The sequence below is a fragment of the Stegostoma tigrinum genome, chromosome 2, assembly GCF_030684315.1.
Source record: "Stegostoma tigrinum isolate sSteTig4 chromosome 2, sSteTig4.hap1, whole genome shotgun sequence".
In the NCBI taxonomy this organism is placed as follows: Eukaryota; Metazoa; Chordata; class Chondrichthyes; order Orectolobiformes; family Stegostomatidae; genus Stegostoma; species Stegostoma tigrinum.
Genome location: NC_081355.1, coordinates 116,406,895 through 116,431,186, shown reverse-complemented (window position 1 = coordinate 116,431,186; position 24,292 = coordinate 116,406,895). Strand labels below are relative to the sequence as shown.

The 24,292-nt window shown below is 41.4% G+C and overlaps 1 protein-coding gene across 4 annotated transcripts in view; it reads right to left on the bottom strand.

The window, feature by feature from the left end:
* The window catches only part of malrd1 (MAM and LDL receptor class A domain containing 1), a 414,264-nt gene that overhangs the window by 201,944 nt on the left and 188,028 nt on the right, over nucleotides 1-24,292 (bottom strand). For all 4 annotated transcript variants that reach the window (XM_048551253.2, XM_059638768.1, XM_059638771.1 and 1 more), the window contains one exon: nucleotides 6,350-6,641. In XM_048551253.2, the coding sequence (XP_048407210.2) occupies nucleotides 6,350-6,641 (292 nt within the window). The remainder of the gene's footprint in view (nucleotides 1-6,349; nucleotides 6,642-24,292) is intronic.

Below are 24,292 nucleotides of genomic sequence, written 5' to 3'. Positions count from 1 at the left end.
AGTGAGTTTGCATGAGCCGAATATTTCATATCAAATTTCTGGTACTTCACCAATGTCATTGATTTTTGTCAGCAGTACACATTGTTAGGCAATTTGATTATTGTATGAAAAGAGCTGAACTTGATCTAGTCCACAGCTTTTGCCAGCATATTCTAGGAGGCATTAATCTTCATTGAGCAAGTCTGGGGCCCTTAATTAATTTTAAAGGTTTTCAGCCATGGGACACAAAGGCTAATCATAGTGTCTCAACAGTCACACCAGCTGAAGTCAACGAACTGAACACATATCATATGTCCAACTACTGGAACATCCCTCATCTGTACGTTAACAGTGTCATATACATATTCACAAATGTTAGTTTATATTTGAATGTTGTAGAATAGAGAGGTTGTGTGTCTTGGACTCATCAAGGGAAACATAAAGACGTCACATGTCAAAAGAACAACAATTCCCAATTCCTTCGCCTCCACTGCATCCGCTCCTGAGATGAGGCATTCCACTCCCAGACATCCCAGATGCCTCACCCCATCCCCCTCTCTGATGAAGGGTCTAGGCCCGAAACGTCAGCTTTTGTGCTCCTGAGATGCTGCTTGGCCTGCTGTGTTCATCCAGCCTCACATTTTGTTGTCCTGTCATCCCAGATGTCCTCATTTTTCAGGAACCGTAACTTCCCCTCCACAGTGGTTGAAAACACCCTCGACCATGTCTTTCACATTTCCTGCAACTCATCCCTCACACCCGCTCCCCACAATAATAACCAAAACAGAATACCCCTCTTCCTCACGTACAACCCCACCAACCTCTAGATCTAATGCATCATCTTCTGGCACATCCGCCATCTGCAATCTGACCCCAGTACTAAGGACATTTTTCCCTCCACACCCTTATCTGCTTTCCGGAGGGACCACTCTCTCAGTTACTCCCTTGTCCGCCCCACACTCCCCACCAGCCCCAATACCCCTGACGCTTTTCCCTGCAGGAAGTGCTACACCTGCCCCTACGCCTCCCCTATCAGCCCCATCCAAGGCCCCAAGAAGACCTTCCATATCAAGCAGATGTTCACCTGCACATCTGCTAATGTGGTATACTGCATCCGCTGTTCCTTATGTGGCCTCCTCTACATCGGAAAAACCAAGCAGAGGCTTGGAGACCGCTTTGTGGAACACCTACGCTTAGTTCGCGACAAACGACTGCAGTTCCCAGTCGCGAGCTATTTCAACTCCCCCTCCCACTCTTTGGACAACATGTCCATCCTGGGCCTCCTGCAGTGCCACAATGATGCCACCCAAAGGCTGCAGGAACAGCACCTCATATTACGCCTGGGGACGCTGCAGCCCAATGGTGTCAATGTGGACTTCAAAAGCTTCAAAATCTCCCCTTCCCTGACCACATCCCAAAACCAGCCCAACTCTTCCCTCCCTAATCTTTCACCCACCCATCTATCCCCTCCTCCCACCTCAAGCCCCATCCCTACCTCTTACCTAACAGCCTCATTCCACTTCCTTGACCTGTCCGTCTTCCCTGGACTGACCTATCCCCCCCTACCTCCCCACCTACACTCACCTTTCCTGGCTCCATCCCCGCCTCTTTGGCCTGTCTGTCTCCTCTCACCCTATCTTCTCCTTTATCCATCTTCCATCTGCCTCCCCTCCCCCTCTCTATTTATTTCAGAATCGCCTTCCCCTCCCCCATTTCTGAAGAAAGGTCCAGACCCGAATCGTCCGCTTTCCTGCTCCTCTGATGCTGCTCAGCCTGCTGTGTTCATTCAGCTCTACACCTTGTTGTCTTACAACAATTTATATTGCAGGAAAAAAGAGTACTGTTTGAATGTTATCTGTAGCATGAGGTTTTCTGATAACAGTTCTTGTCCCCTATCTATATTAGAGAAGATAATTTTCCATGTTAATTTAAGTACATTTTAAGAATAAAAATACATTTAATTTACTATTCCAGTATATTTCAATACTGTGACTTGCAAAAGTATATCAAGTGCAACAGGTCACTCAATAGTGTCATTTTCCCAATTGTCTCGCTAGTTGTAGTGTACCATGCCCTAACGCATTGTAAATAGGAGATAAAAATAAAAAGTCTTCTATTTCCTACACATATTTAAATAAATTTTTAATGGTACCCACTTCCCAATTCTATATTTCCAATTATTAAAGAGATTATGCTGAAAGCAATGATCTAAATTCAGTTCTAATTTGTGAAAAAAATAGATTTTGCAATTTTAACTGCAATTGGAAATTCCATGCATGATACCAGCACCCAAATTTACAAACGTAGAGACAATCAGGTTTGTGCATTTTCCATTAGTTATATGAATAAGTATCAAAATTGCTTTTCGTTATGATTTTCTGATATCCCCACAAACCAATTCTCGAGCATTAAGTGTGATCTAGAAGCTTCTGTAAAAATGTCAATCATTTAATCCTTTAAAGAATGTCATTTGTATAACAATGATTCATTCCACTTTCACTTTGATTCTGTTACCAATAGTGTGCCATTGGCATTATTAGAATATGCAGCTCCTCTACTGTAATTGAAGTCATATTAGTTTTCCTTTAAGATTTACAACAATTTTTGTTGTTTCTATACTTCTTTCTAGCTGGCACTACAACTGAACAAGAGAAAGTTGCAAATCGGACCAGAACTGCCTTCATACTGTGTCCTAAAACTATCACCTGGCTTTGGAAGATTAAAATGTTGCTGTTAAGTGGCCTACAGCATGTTTCACTCTTTGAACTGATTGCTCTTCTCAGTCGCAGATTTTCCATAGCTTATTCATGAAAGCAACTGTTTTATCAGATCAGACTCATGACCTTACATGGTCATTGCCGATCTTAAACAAGCTCTTCACAAACATAAAGAACTGAATATTGTTGTCCTGCGCTGTTGCCATTCTACTTTGCTAGTCTATGATCCAGCAGGACTTTTATTATTCCTCTTTATCATTTTAATCTCGGCTTATAAATCATCTAGAGCCAAATAAAAGTATGCATGATTCACCTCATGTTGAGACTTATTCACCATTCATCTTCGAACGTTTTATAAAGTATAAGACAAGCCTCAACCCCCAAGATAAACACTGTTGGGCTGAATTTTCCCAAAATTTGGCCAAGTGTCAAATTTGGGGAGTTTCATTGAGGGTTTCTCTCCATGAACTCAAATAAGTTTTCATGCGCAATTTTACAACATTCACGTTAACAGTTAAGCACCATACCTCCACAAAGCCAAATTAATTATACATTTTGCTTACCAGTGGTGAATGTGTTTGTAGCTGCCATAATCTTCTAAGTACTTTACGTATGGGAAATTGTGTCTCACTAACTTGATTGTGTTTTTTTGAAGCAGTGACAAAGAAGACTGATGAAGGCAGAGTGGTAGACGTTGGCTTTTTGGAATTCAGTAAGGTGTTGGACAAGGTTCCACATGGTAGGCTGGTAGTAAGGTTAGCCACATGGAATGCAGGGGGAGCGAGCCATTTGGATACAAAATTGGCTTGAAGGTAGGAGACAGAGGGTGGTGGTAGAGGATTATTTTTCAAACTAGAGGAGTGTGATCAGTGGTGTGCTACAAGGATTGGTCTAGATCTACTTTTTTGTCATTCATATAAATGTGAATATAGGAGGAATGATTGGTAAATTTGCAGATGACATCACAACTTGGGGTGTAGTAGACAATGAAAAAGTCGCTTAAAACTGGAGTCACAGGTGAACAAGGAGTTGAAGCGAGTGTGGCATGATTGTCGTTATTGGTCAGTGCATTGAATATAGGATTTAGAACATCACTATGCATCTGTATAGACATTGGTGAATACTGTATTCAGTTCTGGTCTCCCTGCTACAGAAAGGATTTTATTAAACTTGAAAGTATTCAGAAAAGATTTACAAGGATATTACCAGGATTAAAAGATTTGAGCTATAGTGAGAAGATGAATAGGCTGGGGCTATTATCCCTAGAATCCCTACAGTGTGGAAACAGGCCCTTCAGCCCAACAAGTCCACACCAATCCTTGCAGCTTCCCACCCAGACCCATCCTCCTATAGCCCACCTTATCTACATACCACTGAACACTACAGGCAATTTAGCATGGTCAATCCACCTAACCTACACATCTTTGGACTGTGGGAGGAAACCAGAGCCCCCAGAGGAAACCCACACAGACACAGGGACAATGTGCAAACTCCCTACAGACAATTGCCAAAGGGTGGAATTGAACCTGGGTCCCTGGTGCTGTGAGGTAGCAGTGCTAACTTCTGAGCCACCGTACCACCCTAGAGTGTTGGAGGCTGAGAAGTAACGTTATTAAGATTTATAAATCATGAGGAGCATGGATAGGGTGAATAGCTGAGGTCTTTTTCCCAGGATGGGGGAGTCCAAAATTAGAGGGCATATGTTTAAGGCTTGAGGGGAAAGATTTAAAAGGGACCTGAGGGGCAACTTGTTCATGCAGAGAATGGTGCATGTATGGAACGAGCTGTCAGGGGAAGTGGTAGATGCAGGTACGGTGACAACATTTAAAGGACCTTCGAACAGGTACATGAATAGGAAAGGTTACAAGGGATACAGGCCAAATGCAGGCAAGTGCAATTAATTTCTTTTAGGAAAATGGCCAGCATGGATGAATTGGATTGGAGAGTCTGTTTCTGTGCTGTACGACCCTCTGACTCACCTTTATCCATTCCTCCAAAGAACTCCCATAAATTGGTATAATATACTTTCCCTTTCACAAAACCATGCTGAATCTTCCTGATTACACGGAGTTTTCTATAGCCGAGCTGTAACCTCCTTAAGAAGGGATTCTAACGCTTTACCCACACTGGTGTCAAGCAATTAGCCTATAGTTTCCTGTTTCCTGCCTGCCTCCCTTCTTGAGTAGTGAAGTTACATTTGTGATTTTCTTTTCTGTTGCATCTTTTAAGATCCAGCTGTCAGCCGATGAAGTGGCATGATCCAAAAAGGTTAGGAAAGTAAAGGTACACTTTCATCTCCCCACTTCACTGATCTCCCACACTATCAAACTTCCCAAGCATTCTATTCTGTGCTTACTGAGTTCTGCAAGCCCTGTATTTATACTGCTTGTGATTTGGACAAGTCTGTTCTGCTTTTGTACAAGAACCAGTCTTAGTTAGCTATTTAATTAACTAACTATACCTTCATTCAGAGAAGGAAATATGCCAAGCTTGCCTGGTTTGACCTATCTATGATTCCAGTCAATGTGGCTGATTATTATCAGCCCTCTGAAATCACCTCACAGGCACTCACTTCAATGCCAGTTAGGGAAGGGAAATGCTGTTCTGGCCAGCACCACCCACTTCGCATGAATGAATAAACTACAACTTTGCTCAGTCAATAGAATCATCACAGAATCCCTCCAGTGTGGAAGCAGGCCATTTGGTCCATCATTCGGTCACACCAACTCTCCAAAAACCACCCCCCAGACCCACCCTCCCTACCCTACCCTGTGCTATCCCTGTAACACTGCATTTTCTATGCCTAACCTACACAACCTGCACATCCCTGAACACTACGGGCAATTTAGCATGGCCAGTCCACCTAACCTGCATAGGGTCTAGGCCCGAAACGTCAGCTTTTGTGCTCCTGAGATGCTGCTTGGCCTGCTGTGTTCATCCAGCCTCACATTTTATTATCCTGCATATCTTTGGACTGTGGGAGGAAACCGGAGCACCCGGAGGAAACCCGCACAGCCATGGGGAGAAAGCGCGAACTCCACACAGACAGTTGCTTGATGGTAGAATCGAACCTGGTGGTACTTGTGAGGCAGCAGTGCTAACCACTGAGCCACACTGCCACCCCTCAATCAAGAACTTCCTTGTTTAAGCCAGAAAGAAAGTCAACTTTGACATATAACTTAGACAGAACATCTTACTTAAATATCAAGAACACAAACATTCATATTTAGTGAGAAATTTTTAAAAAAGAGATTACTCATTAAAACTTCCAAAATTCTAGGCTTCTAGGCCTCTAGGCCTCTAGACTTCTCGGCTTTCACTGTGTGGCAGCTACACTGAAAGTTTTAATGACTTGCACTAAATAATGTGTAAATCTGATTTAAAAGATGTAGAGCTGGATGATTACAGCAGGCCAAGCAGCATCAGAGGAGCAGGAAGGCTGACGTTTCGGGCCAAGACCCTTCTTCAGAAAACCCTTTTTCTGCAGAAGGGTCTCGGCCCAAAACGTCTGCCTTCCTGCTTCTTGGATGCTGCTTGGCCTGCTGTGTTCATCCAGCTCTACACGTTGTTATCTCAGATTCTCCAGCATCTGCAGTTCCTACTATCTCTGTGGAAATCTGGTTACAAGGTTTAATTAGTTGGCTACTACATACCTGTTGGAGGAGGCTGAGTTGGTTCTGGATGAAATGCAAATGAAGAACTGATGCACTCCTTTGTGAAAGTGATGTCATCAAGTGCTATGACTCCTTTTGACCCTTTTCTGACCCATCCTTCTAACATGATCTCAAAGTCCTCCTCAGCGCTAAGACTGATTTCTGCTTGCTGCCAGTAATGGCCTTGGTCCCCAGTCAAATTGAAAAGTAACGTTTGATTATGGGATAGAGTCACTCGGTAAACTGTTAACGATCCAAAAATCTCTCCCCCCATGTAGTAGTAGAAAATAATCTGAAAGAGAATTCAAAGGCATTGTCAACCAAAGAGCTTTGTGAGTAACGAGTTTCAGATTTTCAGTGATTACAAATATACTACAACTTTGAGCTGGGACAGACAGTAAGGATTTGATACAGGGAATGGTGAGAGAGACTCAGCAGTTCTGGCAGAATCCGTGGAGAGAAAACCAGCATTAATGTTTCGTCTCTTCTTTGGAACTCATACTTTAAATATTGGATAATTTTCCCACAATTCTACAAAAGTATGTTTAAACACAACACAAATTCTGTTCTGCAATAGTTGTCTGAAAACATCAAGCCAGCTATACAGCTTATGCCTGGGGCACTGGTAGGGGAGGTAAAGGACAAGTTGAAAAATTAGGTTCAGAGATGATACGCAGAAATTTCTCTGTGAACTTCTGGATCTCTGTGTTAGGCTGAAATAGAAACAGAAAGTTGCATTCTGAGAAACAGCCACTGTTTGTGGTTTAACCTGGAAGGCTAACAAAGGCTAAAGGGTGGGCTTGCTGTCTGAATAAAAATGGTAAAAAGGGCTCTCGAAACTAAAGAAATAATCAACGGTCTTCGAGGTGATATGAGCTGAAGGCTACGGTGGAGGGCAACTGAGGGGTTGGGTAATTCAAGACTATTGCATCCCTCCCTTTGACATTTTATCATGCAAATTTAAAAGTGCCTTTTAAGCCAAGAGTACACTTTGAGCGATGAGACTCGGGTGATTTTTTTACAGAATAGTCTGTGGCCACCCGACAACCTAAGGAGATGAGGAAGGCCTCAAGGCCTGCCTGGAGCATTAACAGCCACTCCCATCGCCACTGTCACCAAAACCCAACAACCTCCACCTCCACCACACCCAGCCTGCCACAGCCCATCACTTAAAATAAACCCCTGTCGTCTCGAAACTTAGAGGCTGGCTGAAAGATCCCAATTCTGCCCCAGGTGGAGGGAAGATTCAAGTCCAATATTCAGTGAGTTAGTTGTCAGTCTGTGGAATACATTCCCTCAGGAGAATACAGAAACAGTTTGCCTTAATTCATTAAAATGTAGATGAGATTGATTTATTTCAGAAGATAATGGTTTGGACTATAATAGGTGAGTAAATTGAGACACAACATGTAGTAAACATTGGAAGGAACTGTTGACTTTGCACCTAATGGCTTAAATTCTGCTGTACACCATAGTCTTGCAAACCCAGTCTGACAAGATTACTAACCCTCATGGGTGTTATCAAATGTCTTTCCACTCTCTCATAATTTTTAACTAATATACTTACCTGTACAACATCCTACCACATCATCCTTTCCATAATTATCTAGTTTTCTCACTTAATTTGTATAAAGATAATCATAACAACAATTAATACTAATGACATGCATAGAATTTTATAGGAAAGGGGGAGTCAACTTGGCCTTTTGCACCTATTTGAAAGAGCTAACCAATTAGTAACCACCCCCCCCCCACCCCCCACTACATTCCCCTGAACACTGACACACTCACACATACTAAGTATATTTCTTATGGCCCTACTAACATTTTTCTTCCGGTTTTCATTGGATTCCCTTTTGCAAGTTACAAACTTTTGTGGCAGCGAAACCCAGATCACAACAACTCACTATTGTTGTTTTTCACCATATCACCTCTGGTTCTTGAGCTGCCACTTTTGGTGACTTATGTTGGTACAACCCCAGGTGTTCCTTCGTAATGGTACCATTTATTTTGTGCCATCTCTCTTCATTCTTCCCATCAAAATGTATAAACCTCACAATTCTCAATGTAGAATTAAATATGCCAAGTTTCAGCATATAACACCAGTCTGTCTATGTCCTCCTGAGATCAGTTATCAGCTTACTTATTGTTTAATGCCACTTCCAATGGTCATGTAATCGGCAACCCTTGAAATTATACACAGGATCTAACCAAGGTCCTATGCAATTGAAACAAGGCATCACTAGCCTTATACTCAAATCCTCTTATGATAAACTAACTTGCCATTAGTCTTCCTAATAGCTTGCTGCTCCTGCATGTTAGCCTTCACCTATTGACAAAGACACCCAAGTCCCTTTGCACATTTCCATTTAGGAAATATTCTGCACATGTGTCTTCACATTTTCCATATTATATTCTATCGGCTATGTTCTTGCTCAACCACCAAGCCTGTCCAAATCCTTCTGAAAATGTTTACATCTCCTCACAACATGTATTCCTGCTTGTTTAGAATTATCTGCAACTTTGGGAATGTAACTTTTGGCCCTGACCTCCAAATCATTGATAAATATTGAGAACAGTTCAGGCCTAACTGCTGAACGTTAAGGTACCCCTCTAGTTGTTATGGACCAACCAGACCAAGTTCCCTCAAAATATTTCAAGATGATGGCCTAGCCCCTAACTTTTTCTTATTTAAACACAAATGTGAAGTACCATGTTCTAGATACAATTTGACCTGTCAAACTAACCAACATTAAGAAAAACACAATTTACTTAAACACTATAGCTAACATACAAATAAAGAAAGAGGAATTTTGCATAACTTAACTCTATCGGTAAACTCAACAGAATAATAGATGCAATAACTATTACTAACTGTTTCAATGTAGTAACATTGCATAAACACACTCCTTGGCAAAAAGGAAAATTCAGAAAAATTTATTTGTTTCACAGGTAAGCCAGCATTAAAGAGAAATCCCAACTACTAGCTGAAAACAAAAGATCGAAAAGATAGCTTCTACTTCTTCAAGCCCACAACATCAGTTGCTTGAAGTCAAACATAATCACTGTTAAAAAACTAGGAAGCTTGGTCTCACAGCCAGTCATACCTGGCCCCAGGTTGCCTTCATTGTTCGAACTTTAAAAAAAAACTCAAGGCCTCACAATCTGTTTATCTTCTCATAGACAGCTCCAAACCCCTCGTTAAATCTCTCTTAAGGGAAAAATAGCCTCTTGAAGCCATAGCATCATCACATATTCACAATCTGCCAATGCAAGAATGATCCATTTACTCCTACTCTCAGTTTCTGTCTGTTAGACAATCATCATTTTAATATCAGGAGATTATCTCCCAACTCGTTAATTTAACTTTTCAAACCAATCTCCTGTGGGAAACTTATCAGAAGCCTTTTGAAAATCTAACAATACTATTTCTATCAATACCATTTATTAATTTTGTTAGTAACATCCTCAAATACTCGATCAAGTTGGGTACTGCTGAGCGGAATATCCTCTCAGGAAAGCAGCAAAAGCTGAATTTGTTGCACCGTGCTTGGCTCTGCTGCACAGGCGAGGAGTAAAAAATGTGAGAATGCAGTGGTTATAGGGGGTTCAACTGTAAGGGGAAGAGGCAAGCATTTCTGTGGCCCCAAGGGAGATTCCTGAATGTGTGTCTCCCTGGCGCTAAGGTTAAAGCAATGGGGCATTCTGAAAGGCGAGGTTGAATAGCCAATGGTGGCAGTATGTTTCCATACAAAACTACATTGGTAAAAGAAAGAAAAACTGGGAATTACAGTCCAGTCAAATTGGCGTCGACAGTGGGGACAATGCTAGAGTTCATTAATAAAGATTTAATAGCAGATCATTTGGAAACCAGTGGTAGGTTCAGACAGACTTATTTATGGGATTTATGGGAAGGAAATCATGCTTGACAAATCTACTGGAATTCTTTAAGATGTAACTAGTGGACTTGATGAGGGGAGCCAGTGGTTTATTTGGACTTTCAGAAGGGACTTTCACCTTTGATGAAGTTCCACATGGGAGATTATCATGTCAAACTAAAGTGCATGGGAATGGTGGCAGTGTACTGAGATGGACAGAAAACCGGTTGACAGATAGGAAACAGAGAGTAGGAAAAAATGGGTGTCTTTCCAAATAGCAGACAGTAATGAATGGATGCTGCAGGAAGTAGCGCTAGGACCAACCTCCTGTGGGCAATTTATCAAAAGCTTTCTGAAAATCCAACTACACTAAGTTCACTGATGTCCCTTAATCAATTTTGTTAGTAACATCCTCAAAATATCAAACAAGTTAGAAACATAGAATCTCCACAGTGTGGAAGCAGGCCATTCGGCCAATTGAGTCCATACTCATCCTTCGACAAGCAACCCACTCAGACACACCCACCAAACTTATCCTTGTAACATTGCATTTCTCACGGCTAATCTACCTAACTTGCACATTTCTGAACATTACGGACAATTTAGCATGGCCAATTCCACCTAGCCTGCACATCTTTGGGCTGTGGGAGTAAACAGGAGCACTCAGAGGAAACCCATGCAGACAAGGGGAAGTCGGGTAATGTTGAGGGGAATGTCTTCTCAGGAAAGTAGGAATAGTTCAATTTCTTGCACCAGCTATTCACATTATATATCAGTAATTTACAGCGGGGAACTAAATGTAATATGTTCAAACTTGCAGATGGCACAAAGCTGGGTGGGAGAGTAAATTGTGAGGAGGATGCAGAGATGTTGCAGCATGATTTTGATAAGCTGAGTGAAAGGGCAAACACATGGTAGATGGTGTATAAAGTTATCCACTTTGACGCCAGGACCGGGGTTGGGGGGAGGTGGAGGGAAGGGTTTGTGCGGCGATGTGCAGATTAGTAACTGAATGGTTGTAAATTGAGAGGGGGAAATATGCAAAAGACTTAGGTGACTCTGTACAGCAATGGCCAAAGGTAAGTGCACAGGTGCAGCAGCAAGCAGTTAAGAAAACAAGTGGTATGCTGGCTTTACAAGTGAGAAATTTTGAATATAAGAGCAGGGATGTCTTGCTGTAATTGTACAAGGTTTTAGTGAGACCACACCTGGAATATTGTGCACAGTTTTGATCTAATTACTTGAGGAAGGATTAGATTAGATCCCTACAATATGGAAACAGGCCCTTTGGCCCAACAACTCCACACTGCCCTTTGAAGCATCCCACCCAGACCCATCCCCCTATAACCCACACACCCCTAAACACGACAGGCAATTTAGCATGGCTGATCCACCTAGCCTGCACATCTTTGGACTGTGGGTGGAAACGGGTGCACCCGGAGGAAACCCATGCAGACACGTGGAGAATGTGCAAACTCTGCACAGACAGTTGCCTGAGGTTGGAATCAAACCTGGGTGCCTGGTGCTGTGAGGCTGCAGTCCTAACCACTGAGCCACCGTGCCGCCCTATGTTCTGGATGTTCTAACGATGGAGGGAGTGCAGTGAAGGTTTACAGACTGAACCCCTGACTATGGAATCCCTTATCATTGTTGCCCTACCATTCTTCCTTATCTACCTCTGGTCAGCTGAGCTGCACTTGTTGCCATTCTCTTGGCTCTTGCACACCAATGAGGAACCTGAGTTGGAATGGAATACCAATTAGCAAGCAGGCTAGACTCAGGGCATTCCTGCCCAACCTGCCTGGGTTCTTCGGCACTGCCTGATGGTTACCAATCAACCTCTGCCTGTATGCTTCTAACCTGCAGCCACCGCCCTACACAAACTATCCATGTAATCCCCTGACTCATGAGCTCATAACAAAGAATCCAGCCACTGTTCAAATTCCAAAACTCAGAGTGAAACTTTCGCAGCCAGTGACACTATCTGCAGACTTTAGTTTTGTTAATTCATTTCATAGTTAACTTCATTCTTTTATTTTAGTTTCCTTTTATTTGACTTAATTTTACTTCCCTTTTGGGAGTGTTCCTTACTAAAATCTAAGTAGCTATTTCATTGTTGTAACTGATTTTTTTTAGTTATAAGCCATTTAAATTTCCTCCCCAACTCACTGGCTAGGGGCAGCGTGGTGGCTCAGTGGTTAGCACTGCTGCCTCACAGTACCAGGGACGTGGGTTCAATTCCACCCTCAGGTGACTGTCTGTGTGAGGTTTGCATATCCTCCCCTTGTCTGCATAGGTTTCCTCCAGGTGCTCTGGTCTCCTCTCATAGTCCAAAGATGTGCAGGATCGGCAACAGGAAATGCAGGGTTACAGGGATAGAGTGGAGGTAGTGGGTCTGGAATGGTATACTCTTCAGAGGGTCAGTGTGGATTCAGTGGGTTGACTGGACTGCTTCCACATTGGAGAGATTCAATGATTCTAATAGCAGCTTCTCACCAACCAATGAACTTGCAGTTTTCTTGCAATTTCATGAAACAAAACTTTGTAACAATTTTCTTTGGGTGAACCTGATCTCATCCCAACTTCCTTTAGAAACCATACCATTTTCAAATCATTCTACCTGAAGTATAGGTGTCTCCTGCAGGCCCAGCTCTCTCTACTCCCTGATAGGCAAAGCAGAATGGGCCCTATTTGGTCCTGCTCCCCTGAAGAAGCTAATTTACAGGTCATTTAATTGACGTCATTTAGGCTCATTCTTACCCCATTTCTTGTAAGTTTTTAGATGTTATATAAGGTGGCCACAGCTCAACAGGAATCAGGCTTTATACCAATTACATGAGACAGGAAGAATTTTAAAAGTAGAGTTTAGATATCTGCAGAGATTTTAAGGTGAGGCTTTAAGGCGAGAGAGGAAAGATGTGATAAGGACCCGTGGGGTAACTTTATCACACAGAGGGTCGGGCGTATATGGAACGAACTGTCACAGGAAGCAGCAAAGGTACAATTATAACATTTAAAATGATTTGGACAAATACATAGATTGGAAAGTTTTTGAGGAATATGGGCCAAATGCAGGCAAACGGGACTAGTTCAGTTTAGGGAATCTGGCCAGCATGGGCGAGTTGGGCCAAAGGATCTCTTTCCATGCTGTATACCTCTATGATTCTTTTAAGTTTCAATACAGATATATCTTATTATTTTGTTGTTATACCTTGTAAATTCTTTTGAACTCATGTATTAAATACGTGAGAATGGATATAGACCTTTTAATCTGCCATTCCTGAGTTGGTCCAGCTTCGCTTCAGGTTCATAAGTTAACAGCAAATCTGTTTCAAGGTTCTTTAATGCACTGGGGACCAAAAGAAATCATATTCCCCAGCAGCATGATTTGATCTCCACTCGTCATCCCCATATCTCGCTGGCCAAGGAGTTGGAATAGTCAGATTCTAGAATGAAGTGTAAAACTCAAATATTAGAGTAGGAATGATTTTAAAATAGGATGGTTTCTAAAGGAAGATGAGATGAGATCAGCTTCATTCAAGCGACAGCAACAGATGACAAATGTTTTGCTTTGTTAAATAGCAATCAAAGTAGTATGACAAGGTGAAACCAAAACATATCAAAAAGGAATATCAGTTGAAAGCAAAACTATCGGTTTAATTTTCAATTCCAATGGTCAACTTTCATAAGTACAATGTTTGCCAGGAGCAACATGCTTGGTTCCTTAATTAGTTTTTATCTCACACAACACATCTTCAACTATTCTAAGAGTGTTTCTTATCAGTTTTGTCATCAATTCACAGTCGTTAGTGCTCTGGTTATTATAAACCCACTTATTTCTGCAGACTTGTGTACTAATTGAATGAAGAAAATCCAATTGTAGCTACTATTCTGTGTGTTTGTCTAAATAGGGCTGGAAATGTTGGAAGTAGGCCATTGGCTCAACGAAATCATGTAAGTATTCTTGCTTCAGTTAAACTTTAGTTACATACACACCTTCTTCCACTTTTATTTTATTCCCATTTCTTTGTCCCACCGAATATCCTAGATCTTGACAGCATCTCTGCTTCAATCAATAATTCTAATCACGCATTTGCAGTATAGCATCAAATGATTTCTCACGTTCTCTATTTTAGATTTTTAAATTTTATTTTTGGGGGCTCATTACATTTCTGGAGCTTTTCGATGATCATTGACTCAAGGGGATCTGATTTGGAAAACATGTGGGGAGAGGAAATACGTGCTACTAATTCCTCACTCTAGTATTTATACAAATAGATGTGAGTTATTCTAACTTACACCCATTCCTCAACAAAGGTTAGGCAGGTATTATATTAAGAACAAAATGCTGCAGATGGTCGAGATTGGAAATAATAGAAATGTTGGGAACGCTCAACAGATCACATAACATCTGTGGGGACAGAAACAGACTTAACATTTCAGGTCCAATATAACTTCTTCAGAACTGAAGGGGGCTGGAGGATTTTGTTCTTAAAGCTATTGGAAGAAGCGGAAGGAAAAGTGACAGCAACAGATGATGAGGGAACACAAATTAAAAGGCAAAGGCTAACTTACGAGTGGGTGTCTGGTTTGCATTCGTTTGCTCTTGGCCTATTTTTCATACACACCAACACCATACCATTAGCAACTATTCTACAATAACACACTTTTACAACCATTAGCATGCCCTTTGTCTTGCACTTGGCAGCCTCACCACTTATTCCACTTGCTTCCCATCCTCCTACGTCAATAATAGAAAAGCTATTATTTACCAGCCCTGCTGAGTTTCAAAGAGTCATCCTGGATTGGAAACAGCAACTCTGTTTCTCCAAAGATGTGAAATCTGCTGTACTTCTCCACCACTTTCTATTTTCTATTTTTAGATAATCATTAGATTTCAGACAATCATAAGTGCAATTGGATTTGCGTGGAATTCAAAAAATGCCTTATGCCTTTCTTGTTGGCTGTTAAGTAAAATGATTAAATATCAAGGTCAAAGCCACAAAACTGTCAGGACAACATATTAGATGCTGTTAATGCCATCGTTTGTTATGTCTGCAATGCACTGTTGACAACAAGTTCACCATGCACATTTGATGATACAAACAGACCTTTGATCCAGAAAAACTATAAGTCTTACATTGAATATGTTATGAAGACCTTGTGCACTCTGTCTGCAGTCTATTGGAAATATCTGACTGTAAATCAGAATACACATAATATTTTAGGAAAAGATTACTCTATCATTTGAAGAAGAGATATTACACATTGTAATTTTTTTTAGCATTAACAAATGTCTGGCCCAGTCATGCTGGTCCATTTGTCAGTTGTACTTGAGTAATGACAAGTATCACTGTCCACTGCATAACAAACAATAGTGTAGCAAATACTGGAAGCAGCAATTTTTAACTATATTCTTCAGGTTTTTGCCTGTTCACAGAAGAAGACTCTGCAATTGGGTAAGAAATGGCAGCAAATATTCACTTGAATGTAAGAGAGTGTTCAGCACTCTGGGAGGGCGTACTCACTTGGAGGAATGCTTAGTGAAAAAGAATGACACACAGCTCAATTTTCTATGCATTTCCTGGCCTGCAGCTCCCACACTGGAACATACAAGTAATAAATGAGCCAGACAGTCAATTTAAATGGATGTACTAAACAAACTGAAGATGCTGTTAAATCTTTAATCAGTTAGAAGGTTTGAATTGATTAATAACCTATAAATCCTTGAATTTCTTTGAAGTCACTGTCCTAAGAATGCAAAGTATGGCAGATCCCAAAGATCGGAAATAAAAATATTTGCCAGTAAAATGTAGAAGATCTGGCAAACACTGGTGTACAGAGAAACAGAGTTAATATTTTAAGTTCAAAATGACATCTTCTTTGAAATGTGGACCTGTCGTGTTTCCCCAATATGTTGCTTTAATTTCTCTTCACTCTCCCAATGGTTTCACTGCTACCAAGCTGATAATCTAGTCTTTAGGAATTTTCACTTTCCTGATTAGTTTCCTCTTTGCTAGATCTTCTAACCTGTCTTCCATGCTGGCTCTGGGAGCAGCTGAAGCTTTCCTGGGTAGCTGCTGAATGGGTGTTTTTTACTGTCATCTGCTTCGATAGCATATTCTCCCAGAAGACATCCTAACCCAGTAAACACTTTGTTGTGAGAGATCATGGGAACTGCAGATGCTGGAGAATTTGAGATAACAAGGTGTGGAGCTGGATGGACACAGCAGGCCAAGCAGCATCAGAGGAGCCTAGACCCTTTGTTGTACTCCTCGAGGGTCTGTTTCACAGTTAATGGGTTAGTGGCCTGTGATACATTGTGAATTTCTTCTTGCACATTGAGGATATTTCATCTAAGCTTTTGCCTTAGTTTTATTCACTCATGGGATATGGGTGTCACTGGTTGGGATAGCATTTATTGCCTGTGCCTAGTTGCCCTTGAGAAGCCAGTGTTGAGCTGCGTTATTGAACTGCCACAGTCCACATGCTGCAGATTAACCCACAATGCTCTTAGGGAGGGAATTCTCAGATTTTAACCAGCAACAGTAAAGGAACGGCGATATTTTTCCAAGTCAGGATGGTGAACGTCTTGGAGGGGAAACTTAGGTGGTGATGTTCCCATGTATGTGCTGCCCTTGCCCTTCTAGGTGGAAGAGTTTGTGGGTTTGGAAGGCGCTGTCTGAGGATCTTTGGTGAATTTCTGCAGTGCAGCTTACAGATAGCAGCTGTGTGTACCACTGAGCATCGGTGGTGGAGGGAGTGGGTGTTTGTAGATGTGGTACTATTGAAGCAGGCTACTTTGTCCTGGATGGTATTAAGCTTCTTGAGTGTTTTTGGTACTATACCAATCCAGGCGAGTAGGAGGTTATCCATCACAGTCCTGACTTGTGACTTGTTGATGTTGAACAGGTTTGGGGAGGCTGGAAGTGAGTTAAACACTGCAGTATTACTAGCCTCTGACCTGGTCTTATAGCCACTGTGTTTAAGTGGTAAATCCAGTTGAGTTTCCTGTCAATAGTAAACCCCAGCATGTTGACAGTGGGGTACTCAGTGATAGTAACACCACTGAATGCCACCTGTCAGTCCAAGTCTAGATACTGCCCAGATCTTGTGGTACTTGAACACAGACTGTTTCAGTATGTGAACATTTTGTGAATGGTGCTGAACATTTTGTAATCATTGATAAACATCCTCACTTCGGACTTTATGATGGAGGGAAGTTCATTGATGAAGATGGTTAGACCTAGGACGCTGTCCTGGAGTTAAGATGGCTGACCTCTAACAAACACACCCATCTTCCTATTGTCAGGTATGACTCCAACAAGGACAGAGTTTGCCCCCAATACCATTGATTCCAGTTTCTCTAGGGTTCCTTGATGTCACACATGGTTGAATACAACCTTGATATCAAGTGTTGTCAATCTCACCTCGCCTCTGGAATTCAGCTTTTATCTCTCAACCAAGGCTGTAATGAGGTCAGGAGCTGAGTGGCCCTGGCGGAACCCAAACTGGGCATCACTGAGCAGGTCATTGCTGAGCAGGTGCTGCTTGATAGCACTGTTATGACACCTTCCATCACTTTACTGATGATCAAGATTAGACTGATAGGGCGATAATTGGCAGGTTGGGTTTGTCCTGCTTTTTGCGTACAGGACATATCTGGGAAATTTTCCACATTGTTCGCAAGATGCCAGTGTAGTAAGTATACTGAAGAGCTTGAAGAACAATTCTGAAGAATGGTCACCGGACTCAAAATGCTAACTCTGTTTTCTCCTCCACAGATGCTGCCAGACCTGCTGAGTTCTTCCAGCAACTTTGTTTTTGTCCCTGATTTACAGCATCCACAGGTCTTTTGATTTTAAGTTGCTTGACTAGTCTGTGAGACAGCTGACCTCATTTTGGCACTAGTCCCTAGGTGTTGGTAAGGAGGACGTTGCAGGGTTGACAGGGCTGTTTCTGACGTTGTCTTTTCCACTGCCTAGGTCAATGCCAGGTGATCTATCCGGTTTCATTTCTTTGTTGAGACTCTTAGGAATTGATACAACTAAGTAGCTTGCTAGACCATTTCAGAGGGCAGTTATGAGTTAACCATATTGCTGTGGGTCTGAAGTCACATGTAGGGCAGACCAGATAATGATAGTGGATTTCCATCCCCGAAGGGCATCAATAAATGAGATAGATTTTTCTGACAATTGACAATGGCTTCATGATCATCAGTAAATTTTTAATTCCAGATATTTTTCATTAAATTAAAATTCCACCATCATTCGTGATGGGATTCCAACTTGGATTCTCAGTGTATTAGCTGAGCTTCTGGATTAATAGCCTAGCAATAATACAACTAGGCCATCACCCTTCATTGTTTGCCAGCATTGAACTACGCATGATCACAGTTGACTCACAGAGTAACCTATACTTTTGGCATTAGTCCAGTCATGTAGTATTAACCTTAGTTTTGAGGAATGCAGCTTTGGATTACGCTGTTGAGCCTTTGTGTATGTATGGGAAATCAAGGTGGTGCATGATACACCAGTGTCAATCTGACATTTTATGTTGACTTGATGTTCTCCTTCTGCAGTCCTCATTCCAAAAGTCACAAACAATCTATCACCTATTCATCTGACTGAACTAACATGTTGTATGGTGGCTCATTAGAATATTCAGCAGATCTCTCTCTCTAGTAGTCACCCATAGTTGCTTTTTAATGTGCTACGCCCTAGACTATGATTCGCAATGAGAACACAGCTTGCCCTATTTTGTTGCTGTTTCTATAATGTCCTCCATAACATTTGCACCTGTCCTTTGTGATTGTTCAGCTGTTTGGGACTATGAATGTATTTCAAGACCTGCCTTTTCTGCCATGAATGTGCTCTAGTTGCTGAGTTACAATGTCAGCAATTTTGCACATATTGTCATAGAGTCATCGAAATGTACAGCACAGAAACAGACCCTTCAGTCAAATTTCTCCAGGCAAAACAACATCCAAAATTAATCTAGTCCCATTTGTCAGCTTTGGCCCATATTCCTCTAAACCCTAATTATTCCAGTCAACGTTTGGGATATAACCTTTCTTCAGAACTGAAGAAAGGTTATACCTGAAATGTTGACTACTCCTTTCCTTCAGATGCTGCCTGGCTTGTTGTGTTTTTCCAGCCTCATGTTTGTCTACCATTTTCACTACCTTGTCTACCTGAAACTTTACCTTCAAGGAGCAATGAACCTGCAATCCTGAGGTCTCTTTGCTCAGCAACACTTCCCTGGGGCCTATCACTAAGTGTATAAGACCTGCCCTGGTTTGTCTTACCAAAATGCAACACCTTACAGCTATCTAAATCAAATTCCATCTGTCACTCCTCAGCCCATTGGGCCAGTTGATCAAGGTCCTATTGTACTCTAAGTTAATTTCCTTCAATGTCCACTACACCTCCAATTTCGGTGTAATCTGCAAACTTACTAACCATTCCTCTGACGTTTCCTAAGACAGAGCTTCTCAGCTCTCAGTGAATAAGCTCACCAGGCAGGATCACCAGTGCCCAATACAATTCTGTTTTTAATTAGATCTTTCAGTTGTGCATAATATGACGGGTTCTGCAATCTGAGTTAACAAGGTCACATATTAATCAATGGGCTCTTTTTCAATTTGGATCCCAAATATTGAACATCTGTCATTCATAAGTCATGTTTACTTGGGGTTCCATGCATGCCTTTCAAATTATTCAAAATTCCTAACTTCTCTGCCTTGTTTAACAGAGATGTTGCTATTTCATAATTATTCCTTTGAGTGTGGTAAAACTGCCAGCATCGCTAAAGATCACCTTCTATTCTGACCAGTTCTGGGGAGGGAAAAGGTGCTGTTATTTCTCGCACTTGTGTTTCAGCTGTGACCTATTTCTTTGATGTATTTTAATTTACTCTGGTTGCCTCTAGCAGCTTTCATGGGTTTGGACATTCCTGGTTGATCTGTCAGTAGCTATACTTTGTTGCACATCCTCAACTCTTATACAGTGGTCTGATCAGAATGAATTCATTATTGAAGTGGCAGTAAGGTGGCTTCCTGTCGCATGTGTGTCTGATGGTCAAAGTCATATGATTATGGTTGACCATGGAGGAGATTTGTGCATGATTCTATTTCAATCCAAGCAGGGAGGCAATTGCCTAATGGTATTATTGCTGGTCTCTGTGAATCCAGAGACCCAGGTATTGTTCTGGGGCCCTGCATTCGAATCCCACCATGGCAGAGTCTAATGATGACCATGAATCCATTGCCAATTGTCAGGAAAAATCCACCTGGTTCATTAATGCCCTTTCAGGAAGGAAATTGCCGTCCTTACTAGATTGGCCCACATGTGACTCCAGACCCACAGCAATGAGGGATGGACAATAAATGCTGGCCTAGCCAGCGATGCCCTTATCCCCTGAAAGAAAAAAGCCCCAGCAGTTTGAAACTTTAGTGATATTGGGGGAGGGGGCGTGTGAAAGAAGAAAATATGGAATCGTTATTCTGCTAATGGAGAAAGTTACGGTTAGGTGATGTGCAAAATCAGGAAGAACATTGGATGAATAATAAGTAGGAATTGTTTCTGAATGTAAATATTTGCTATCCAGGGGATACCAATTCAAGGCTATTGGCAAAAGAATTATAGCATAGCAGATCTGTAGACAAAGCAAAACTTTGATCTGCAATTCTGATGGCGGGCAAGGAATTGAAACATTTAAGCATAAATAAAAAATGCTTCCTGCAGCAAGATAGCATGACCAAATGGCCCTGGAAATACTCTCAGTTTAATATTTTGAGTTGGACACACAGTGATCAGTTGTTTATACAGTTTAGAAAATTAGACTTGAGAAAGTAACTTTTGTTTTTGATTTTGTCTCAGATTGATACTTTTAAAAGAAGAAGGCTGAATGTAATGGAAAATGAAGTGTGTGAGTGGTTTTAGGTTATAGCTTATGTTCTGAGAAAACTGAATATTAGGAACATCTTTACTAACAGGTGTGGAATGGATTAAAGATGCATATGGCAGCATTTCTTTTCAAATGTGCTGAGAAGTTATGAAATCCCTGCTCTAGGAATGTTACAACAGCAGAAATTGTTGGTGGAATTCAACAAGTCTGGTAGCATCTGTAGAAAGAAAGCAGAATTAATGTCTCGAGTCCATTGACTTGAGTCTTCTGATGAAAAGTCATCGGACCCAAAAAGTTAATTTGACTTTCCTCCCGCAGATAGATACTGCCAGACCTGTTGAGCTTTGCCAGCAAATTCTGATTTGTTGCAGATCTCCAGAGTTCTCAGTTCTTTGTCTTATTCTAGGAATGTACAGTTGGAGAGGATACAGATTATCATCGTACTCCCCACAAAACAATGCGATAGATGTTATCATTGCCCCTAAGTCACTTTTTACAGTCTCTGCATTCTCTTCCCCTTGTTTTTTTTTACTGTGGTTCCATTAGTGATTCCTACAACACAATATTTTATACCACAGTAAAGAAGCAGCTCTGTTGATGGGAGAAAATCTGAATATGAGGATTTCAAAATTGCAAAAGACAGAAAATACTGGAAATACCCAGCAAGTGAGATTGAATGTGTTCGCCCTTGTCAGCCATCACTCCAGATCTGAAATATAGATTTCCAGTCACTGAACTGGAGACATTTTCTGCGCGTGTGGCCATCCTGCACTCTAGAAATATCCTTGACTTCCCACAATTCCAGAAGGAGCATTCCAATGGGTCAAGCTGCCTTGCCATTAATTATTCTTAAATTACTCTCTAGCCTCCTCTAGTTTAAAAAGTATTAAATATATATCAGAGTCTTTACCTTATTCCTTATACGTTAAATACTCCAAACCCAACCTCAAGATCACTGTTTACTTTAAAGACTGCACAGTAGAATTATTCATTCTACTTTTCCATTTTTGAACTAAAACAAGAAGTGCTGGACATAACAGCAGGTCAGGCAGCTTCCATGGAGAGAAAGCAAGCTAACATTTCAAGTCTAGATGACTCTTCATCAGAGTTGATGTCAAGTGTGGAGATGACAGTATTTATGCGATGGTGGGTGTTGGGGTGGTGTTGGCTCAAGAAGAGAAGGTATTGATAGTTCAGATCAAGCGATCAGAAAGCAAGAATGGCAGAACAATTTTCATAGTCAATATCAGTGCATTTTTTTATTAATTGGATGTGGCTGATACAGTCTAGACTAACATTTACTGTCCATCCCTAATCTAACTGCCAGACTGGAACCAGCAGACAGCCCAACTGGAGTAGGGTGGGGGAGGGAGGGCAAATTGACAGAAAATGTATTAAGCAAAGCTAAAAGAAAGGGAAGGAATGGATTCACAACCTGAAGCTGTTGAACTCAATATTAAGTCCAGAAGGTTGTAAAATGCCTTGTCTGAAGATGAGACGTTGATCTTACAGTTTTCGCTGCGATTTGCTGGAGCACTGCAGCATCCCAAGGACAGACATGTGGGCATGTGAGCAGGACGCTGTGCTAAAATGACTGGCTTCAGGAGGGTTGGGTCACGCTTACGCATGGACTGGAGGTAGTCTGCAAAGCAGTCACCCAGTCTGCATGAAGTTTCTCCAAGAAAGAGTAGGTCACATTGGGTGCAGTGAATACAACATACAAGACTGGAAGAGGCCCAGGTGAAATGCTGCTTCACCTGTGACACCAAATTTTACAAATGCTGACTCAATTTTCTTGGGGTTGTGGGCTGTGCTAGGTTCAGAGTTGGGCCAGCTGACCCAGAAAGAGGCTAAGAAGTTGCCTGGCTCCCAAGGCAAGCTGGGGATCCTAACACTGTAAGAGAACTTTAAAACCTAAAATTAAAACTAGGAACATCCCTCATGCTCTCACCCACTAATTTTTTATCATGCCAAGGTATGCAGGTTGACCATTACGGCCATCCCAATGGCCCCTCTCACTCCATAGGAACAAAGAAACAAAACAAATCGGAGGAGGGGAGGCCATTCAGCCCTTCAAACCTGCCCTACCAATCAATATGATTACCCCTGAGCATCCAAATCGGCACCCTGCTCCCATTTTCTCCTGAGAGCTATAGTTACCTTTTTCTTTAAAATATTCAATGCTTTGGCTTCAACCACTTGGAGATGAAGAATGTCACTGGCTCATCTCTCTCCGGGTGATGTCATTTCAACTCCCCTTAGCCCTGAATAGTCAATCCCGTATCCTTAAACTGTGACCCCTAGTTCTAGATTCCTTGGTCATTGGGAACATTCATCCTGCATTTACCCTGTCCAATCTTTTTACAGTCTTCTAGGTTTCAACAAGATCCTCCCTCATTCTTCCCAAATCCACTGAATATGATCCTAACTCTCTTCCTATAACCTTCCATCCCAGACATCAGTTATGTAAACCTTCACTGCATTACTTTCATAGCCTGAATATTTTTTCTCGCATCAGGGGACAAAAACTGCACGTAATACCTCTATTACTGTATTCTCATATATCCACCAGGTGGCTGCTCATACCCTATATGCCTCAATGATCCCAAATGCCCTTTAAACCTTACATTATCATGCCAACCCAAATCATACCCAGGTTCAGTATTAATCAGGAGGCATCATGGCCAAAAATAAAGTTACAAGTCGAAAGTTACAAAGCTATGTCACTGTTGTGAAATAAAACATACTTATTGACAGAAAATAAACATCCAATACAGTGTAATTGCAAAAACACATCACTTACATAAACAAACATTCCACTTGGTTAATATCTTATTTTCATCAACCTTCCACTCATGCATTTAAAACCTTAGGTCAACAGATATTTCCATTTGATAAGCAGATGTAAGTAGATAAGGCATCAGTAAATACATTTATCTGTACATCAGTACACACTTAGAAAATTCAAATTTTCATAGTTAACATCAGTGCATTTTTTTTATTCATTGGATGTAGCTGATACAGTCTAGACTAACATTTACTATCCATCCGTTATTGCCCAGAGGGATATTAAGAGTCAAATGCATTGCTGAGAGTCCAGAGTCACATGTAGGCTGCCCAGGTAAGGAAAGGAAATCTGTCATGTTACATGTGATTC